The sequence below is a fragment of the Oncorhynchus clarkii genome, chromosome 7 (assembly GCF_045791955.1).
Source record: "Oncorhynchus clarkii lewisi isolate Uvic-CL-2024 chromosome 7, UVic_Ocla_1.0, whole genome shotgun sequence".
Lineage (NCBI taxonomy): Eukaryota > Metazoa > Chordata > Actinopteri > Salmoniformes > Salmonidae > Oncorhynchus > Oncorhynchus clarkii.
In genome coordinates this window covers 64,631,430-64,639,409 of record NC_092153.1, presented here as the reverse complement: position 1 = coordinate 64,639,409, position 7,980 = coordinate 64,631,430, and the positions used below count along the sequence as shown (strand labels likewise).

Below are 7,980 nucleotides of genomic sequence, written 5' to 3'. Positions count from 1 at the left end.
TGCAGAGATGTATTTGGGTATACGAGATTTGACTTCAGAAGAGTTACAAGGTGTGTTGAGGGGTGGTGTCCCGTCCTCCCAGGCCGTTGGCATCGTGCAGGAGGAGATAGGGTCAAAATAGTGGAATGGGGTAGTGGGTTTTTAATGACTGTATATGGTGGTGTTTCACTTCTTAGACTACTAGATGAACAAGACTAATGAAGATAATTTAATGTCGTTCGACCGTGCCTGGCTTTACACTCCAGTACAGTAGGTGGCGGTGTATGCATGTAAAAGTTTAATCCGACCGCCAATCAAATCCCAAAGAAGAAGAACCTGGCACTCCTTGGCATCTTGTGAGTGGCGGTTGATTCAATATGGCTGCGGCAGAAATGGGAAAGAACGACTCAGGATTTGTTTGGATCAATGACAGTATCCTTTTACTTGGTTTCTATCAAAGACAGCCCCCGTATCTTATAGTCAATATTGTCAGTATGTTGATGAAGGTTGGATACGTTTAACTAACAAGCCGGGTGTTGTGTGGTGAATTTGTTAACTAGCTATTCAATTATGCTAGCTAACTTTAGCAAATCTGGATCTAATTGGCTAGTTTACGTTAGCTAGCTAGTGGTTTCTCACCTGGCTGGAAAACCGATCGGTAGCTAACTAGTTTGTTAGTCAAGGGATGTGAAATACCTTGCCAGAAGATACCGACCCTACCGTTACACTTCTTTAAGACTTGAACTGCATTGAGGTCGGAACGCAATCATTAACGCACGGCAAGCAGTACCAGAGCGCCAAGTCTAGGACCAAATGGATCCATAACAGCTTCTACTTGCTGTTTATTATCTATGCATAGTTACTTCACCCCTACCTACATGTTCAAATTACCTCAACTAACCTGTACCCCCGCACACTGACTCGGTGTCCCCTTGTTATTGTTACTTTTTAAATATTTTTTTTTTTACTTTAGTTGGTAAATATTTCTTAACTCTTCTTGAACTGCACTGTTGGTTAAGGACTTGTAAGTAAGAATTTCACGGTAAGGTCTACACTTGTTGTATTCGTAGCATGTGACAAGTACAGTTATATTTGATTGCATTAAAGACACCATGGTGCCAGTGCGAAATATGGATAGGAAATGTACCACAATGCAGGGATTGGATTTGCCTGGAACCTTGACATTGAATTGCATTGAATTCTATTTCTGGCAGAAATTTGTGTTTGAATCAGGAAACTTTCTTGTGATCTCTACAAGCCAAATGTAGAATAAAATTATATTTTAATGTACTTTACCAGTTGTCCACGTGGTTGGTCCTTTTGGCATTAGGAATGTGAGAATCTATCCACAAGAAAGTGGATATTTACATCAACTTTTCAAAGTGCTGGTAGTGTGTAGAATATTTATATCACCTGAAGTGTACAGACAACATAAAAATACATGCACAAGAAGAAGCATGCATATTTGTGGAGCTTGTGCACATGTTTACATGGTTCTGAGCATGCTCCAGGTGGTAGAAATATGAACAAGTTGTAATTATACTTTCCTGTGGATCTATGGCAGTTTGTCATGGGAAAACTAGCAGTATTTCAATCTTTTCGATGGAGTAGTGTAGATAAAGGTACAATTTGAAGTACAGTGGCACGTCCCATAACTGCTTTGAGGTACAATTTCCAACCAATATCTCGCGCTTGCTCCAGTGTCTTAATGTAACCATGATTGTGTTCTGAGCTCAGTGTAAACAAGCGTAGCGGTAGGGTCCATTTCTTCTGGTAATGAAGTACCAATGAATGAAGAAACAATGAAATACCTATTCAAATGTTTGTAGTCCCGTGTGGCTTAGTTCGGAGAGCATGGTGCTTGCAATGCCAGGGTTGTGGTTTCGATTTCCTTGGGGGACCAGTATGAAAGTGTTAGTTACTGTAAGTTGCTTTGGATAAGAGCAAATTACTAAAATGTTAAAATGTAGCTAATTTTGCCTAGTTAACTAATTAGGTGTCCGCTTTCTATTTTTGGGAAGTTGGCTAACGTCGGCTAATAAACAAATGCCAGCCACTTTCTGAACCCAGTTCAGTGGCTTGCCTAAGCCAATTACAACATGCTGATTTTTATTGAAGTGAGGGTCTTGTTAGAGACCATCAAATATATTTCCTAATTCAATTCACACAGCATCAGATGAAGACCAACCTGTGGTGTTCATTCCAGGTGAGGACATTAGCACTTGTCAAAGGCATGTGTGAGATAGTTCTGACCACTTTTCCTATTGCTGGCTGCTAATGTTACTGCATTTTCCATGTTTCTGTCTCTCAGGAGTGAACAAAGAGGGACACTTTCGGACAGCTTTTAAGTCGGGCACCTGGTCCAACAGCAGTGAAAGAAAGGTGAAAATGAGGTCTAAATATGGCTGTCAGATCCGAGGAGAGGCTCCTCTGAGATGGGGCAATAAAAAGCGAGGCCAGCCTCTTTCCCTGTCCTCTGTCTCTGAGTCCTCCATGGGTAGAGGACAGCTCCAGATCGCACCTGAAGCCGCAGTCCCATCCCCCAGCCCAGCCACTCGGCAGCATCTCCTCACCACCTCGCAGGTAGGCTTGCCAAGAGGGACCTCTCCCTTGACCCTAACTGGTTACTAGCTAATAACCTCTCCAGTCGGAACAGGCCCTTGCAAACATAAAGCCTGGGTACACAGCTATTTCTTCATTCAACAGGGATGTAGATGAATCAAACATTTCTGATTGACTTCTGATTGAAATTGATATTGGCCCTCTTTTCTCAGATGTTCTAAGTTGTTCTGGTGCTGATCTCATGCCTGATTAAACAATGCTTGCTAATTTGGCCAAACCAGGTAAGATAAAAAAGCAGAAACAGGCTGACATTCAATAGGGTAGTATCACTCAATATACTACACTGTTGCTCGATGCTTGCCAAAAGTCATTGCGCTCTTTTTGTTTAAATGATCTATATGTCCACGTTTTATGTGATTTGTAAAAAAACTGTCTTTTGCTCAGGCACTCTCTGAGGTGACCCAGGCTAAGAGCAGGGCCTCTCTGAAGGACCTCTGTCCCGAGGATAAACGGCGCATCGCCAACCTCATCCAGGAGCTGGCCAGGTAACTGCTCATTCAACATAAGAGGGATTTTGTGTGTGTGTTTTGCAGGGAGTGGGGGTGTAGAGATATTAGGGCTGTCCCCGACTAAAAAAAATCTTGGTCGACCCATAGTCGTCCTGTTCTTTTGACCAATCTATTGGTTGAAATGTTTAAACTTATTTTTCCATGTATAAACAGACACCCTATGTGTTTGAATAAAATCAACTGCATATATACTGAGCTTGTCTGACACTATTTGATTAAATAATTAACACACACAAATTACTCAAAAAAGAGCCCGATGGTCACACTGTGTTAAAAAAAATACAGCGAGTGCCTGTGTTACTGGTGCATGTTGTCTCGCTCTCCTCCCTACTGTATTGAAAAGGCACCACAGCACAGCAAGTGTTTATTGCACTGTCCGTGCTGAAGCTACAACGTAATTTCAGCCATTTAGTTTCTTACTTGTTTCTGACTAAAAAGTTGTTACCGAAATCCCTCATTTGTTTATGAAAAAAATGGCCCTGCTCTCTTTACGTGAAACATGTAAATATCGCATGCATGTGACCAACAGAGCCTGACCTATAGCCTATCATCACATCACATCAATCAATTGGTTATAAGAAACTCCGAACACAGTAACACGTAACAGCAAAATGGATGTGGAGGACGTAAAAAATCTACTTGAAACGGGCGATTGTTTACTGGTTGCTAAGGAGGGAAATCAAATCAAGCTTTATTTATACATCACATTTCAGAAATGGAGTGCAACTCAATGTGCTTTACAGGAAAAATAAAAACAATGAAAATAAAAGCTGAAATATTTACTACACATCAAACATAAGAGGATAAAAAAAAACAAAAGAATGAGACACACTGAACAACTAAAGCACTGCAAGGCAAAGCTAACAATGTGTTTTAAGATCTCTTTTAAATATGTCCACAGTTTCGGCCACCTTCAGGTTCTCTGGCAGGCTATTCCAGAGGCTGGGGGCCTAATAATGAAAGGCTGCCTCTGCATGCCTCTTGGTCCTAGGCTTTTAGATAATTAAAAGGCCAATGCCAGAGGACATGAGCGACCTACTGGGTACATAACTTAAAAGCATGTCTAAAAACCAACAGAATAATATTAAAATTAATTCTAAAACTCATAGGCAGCCAGTGCAGAGACCTTAAACCGGTGTAATGTGTGCTCTCCATCTGGTCTTGGTCAGTACCCGTACTGCAGCATTTTGTATGTTTTGCAATTGATCAATGGATTTCTTGGGTAGACCAGACAGGAGAGCATTACAGTAGTCAAGCCTACTTGTAATAAAAGCATGGCTGAGTCTCTCTGCATCAGCCTGAGAGAGAACCGGACGTACCTTGGCAATGTTCCTCAGGTGGTAGAAAGCTATTTAGGTCACAGGGGAAGTCAGATCTATGGAAGACATTTGACTTAGTTGTGGAAACTACTGGAGATCAAGAAAAAGGAGGGTATAAGAGCAAGCATTGCGAGAGTATTATGTGTGCCAAACAGTTGCTGTTAGATTACAATATTATTATTATTTCTGACCATTTGAAACAGTGTAAACAATACTAAATAAATAGGTGTACCTCAGTCTGTTCTAATGAAATAAATATATAGTCTTTATTACAGCAGACTAAAAACATTTACATTGCGGGTTTATTGTTTAAGTTAATTAATGAAAGCTCCCTTTATTTAATTGTATAACAAAAATGCTTGATTGCATTTCAAAGCATGAATGTCTCGTATGCTGTGTTATGGCATGAAGGAATTATTGATTGATACAGTAGCCTATACAGTATATTGAAAGTAAGTTATGGTATTAAGACTAGACAGGACACGCTCTTAGGCCTACAGCTCAATGATGGTTATACAAGGCAACTATACAAAGCCGACTAATCAAAACGACATTACTTATTATAATGATGTGTATAATAATAATTGTAATAATAACAATAATGAGATCAAGAAAAAGGAGGGTATAGGAGTGAGAGCTGCGTGCATATGTGTGACAAAAAGTGGTGTTAGATTACTATATTTTTTTTATGCGTGATTGGAATAGTGTATACAACACTAAATAAATCTAAAGTAATACCAGTCGGTTGTAACGAAAAACAATTGTAAAGCCTTTATTATAGCAGAGCAAATCTTAAAAACAGCCAAATCTGTGAAATTGCTAAATCAAACTTTTTTTCCGTTGCATGAGGCTTAAGTGCTCACGGAATCAGTAGGCGATTAAACTCTCAAACAGGCAACAGAAACAAGCCAAGAGTGTGCAAAGCTGTCATTAAGGCAAAGGGTGGCTACTTTGAAGAATCTCAAATATATAGAATATATTTAGATGTTTTTAACACTTCTTTGGTTACTACATGATTCCATATGTGTTATTTCATAGTTTTGATGTCTTCTCTATTATTCTACAATGAAAAAATAATGAAAAATCCTGGAATGAGTAAGTATGTCCAAACTTTTGACTGATACTGTATATGGATGATTTATAAAGCCAGGGACATTTAACAGTTAGGCTATTAATTATTGGCCTAATTAAGTTGGGGTTTCCTCTCCTCAATTTTCTTAGACAATTAGGCTAAGGCAAGGCCTCTTTCCTCTTCTCTGATGCTGCTGCCTCCGCTGCATTGTTCTCAATCCCATCCATTATTCTGGTTAATTTGGCTATTATGCACAACATAGGGAAGGGCGCCAATTATACGGCGCACTGAAAATTGTTTTAGAACTGTGGACAGAGACCGTATCCACCGCGGGAGAAAGCGCATTTGTTATAAAATAATATTAGATTTATTAGTGTTAGACCATTATTTTTACATAATATAACCATGTACAATTTCAGTATCACATGTGTTAGAGTGATGAACTGTGCCATCCCCGTGGTCGCCTCAATGGAATTGTCCACTGGACAGGCATGAATCAGACAGATGTCTTTTGCACCATGAAATAAATATATATATAATTGCAACTGCTCGACTAAAGAAATCTCGGTCAACCAACAGCATATCGACCACTTGACTAAATGGGATCAGCCCTAAGAAATTTTCTCAATAATTAAGTTTATTCAGGGGGTACACTGCTATAATCCCTGACCCTCCACCTCTTCTTTCCCAGAGTGAGTGAGGAGAAGGAGGAGTCGGTACAGAGGTTGAAGGATGAACAGGAGAACTTTGAGTGCAAGATTCTACAGCTGGAGCAGCAGAACCAGCTCATTGTACAGGAGAGAGAGAGTATCCTTTTCTCCATGGATGCACACAGACATACAGAGTAGAGGTCGACCGATTAATCGGAATGGACGATTAATTAGGGCCGATTTCAATTTTGACCAATTGTGGCCGATTACATTGCACTCCACGAGGAGCCTGCGTGGCAGGCTTGACTACCTGTTATGCGAGTGCAGCAAGGAGCCAAGGTATGGTGCTAGCTAGCATTAAACTTATCTTATAAAAAAACAATCAATCTTAACATAATTGTTAACTACACATGGTTGATGATATTACTAGTTTATCTAGCTTGTCCTGCGTTGCATATAATCAATGCTGTGCTTGTTAATTTATCATTGAATCACAGCCTACTTCGCCAAACGGGTGATTTAACAAGCGCATTTGCAAAAAAAGCACTGTCGTTGCACCAATGTATACCTAACCATAAATATCAATGCATTTCTTAAAATCAATACACAAGTATATATTTTTAAACCTGCATATTTAGTTAATATTGCCTGCTAACATGAATTTCTTCTAAATGGGGAAATTGTCTCACTTCTCTTGCGTTCTGTGCAAGCAGTCAGGGTATATGCAGCAGTTTGGGCCGTCTGGCTCGTTGCGAACTGTGTGAAGAGAATTTCTTCCTAACAAAAACCGTAATTAATTTGCCAGAATTGTACATAATTATGTCATAACATTGATGGTTGTGCAATGTAACAGCAATATTTAGACTTGGGGATGCCACCCGTTAGATAAAATACAGAACGGTCTTGTTTTCGAGATGATAGTTTCCGGATTCGACCATATTAATGACCTAAGGCTCGTATTTCTGTGTGTTATTATGTTATAACTAAGTCTATGATTTGATAGAGCAGTCTGACTGAGCGATGGTAGGCACCAGTAGGCTCGTGAGCATTCATTCAAACAGCACTTTCATGCCTTTTGCCAGCAGCTCTTCTGTTAATGACTTCAAGCCTATCAACTCCCGAGATTAGGCTGGTGTAACCGATGTGTAAAGGCTAGCTAGTTAGCGGTGTGCACGCTAATAGCGTTTCAAACGTCACTCGCTCTGAGACTTGGAGTAGTTATTCCCCTTGCTCTGCATGGGTAATGCTGCTTCGAAGGTGGCTGTTGTCGTTGTGTTCCTGGTTCGAGCCCAGGTAGGAGCGAGGACAGGGACGGAAGATATACTGTTACACTGGCAATACTAAAGTGCCTATAAGAACTTCCAATAGTCAAAGGTTAATGAAAGACAAATGGTATAGAGAGAAATAGTCCTATAATTCCTATAATAACTACAACCTAAAACTTCTTACCTGGGAATATTGAAGACTCGTGTTAAAAGGAACCACCAGCTTTCATATGTTCTGAGCAAGGAACTTAAACGTTAGCTATTTTACATGGCACATATTGTACTTTTACTTTCTTCTCCAACACTTAGTTTTTGCAGTATTTAAACCAAATTGGACATGTTTCATTATTTATTTGAGACTGAATTGATTTTATTGATGTATTATATTAAGTTAAAATAAGTGCTCATTCGGTATTGTTGTAATTATCATTATTACAAATATATATTTTATATATAAAAATCAGCCGATTAATCGGTATCGGCTTTTTTTGGTCCTCCAATTATCGTTATAGGCGTTGAAAAATCATAATAGTCGACCTCTAATACAGAGGGCCTATCTCACTG

General features: G+C 39.5%; 1 protein-coding gene across 1 annotated transcript in view; it reads left to right on the top strand.

Moving 5' to 3' along the window:
* The first annotated feature begins 295 nt into the window (after positions 1–295).
* Positions 296–7,980, top strand: part of LOC139413669 (protein hinderin-like) — a 31,268-nt gene continuing 23,583 nt past the window's right edge. The window contains exons 1-5 of the mRNA XM_071161309.1: positions 296–411; positions 2,150–2,185; positions 2,291–2,562; positions 2,986–3,086; positions 6,193–6,308. Of these exons, the coding sequence (XP_071017410.1) occupies positions 357–411; positions 2,150–2,185; positions 2,291–2,562; positions 2,986–3,086; positions 6,193–6,308 (580 nt within the window). The 5' untranslated portion in view covers positions 296–356. The remainder of the gene's footprint in view (positions 412–2,149; positions 2,186–2,290; positions 2,563–2,985; positions 3,087–6,192; positions 6,309–7,980) is intronic.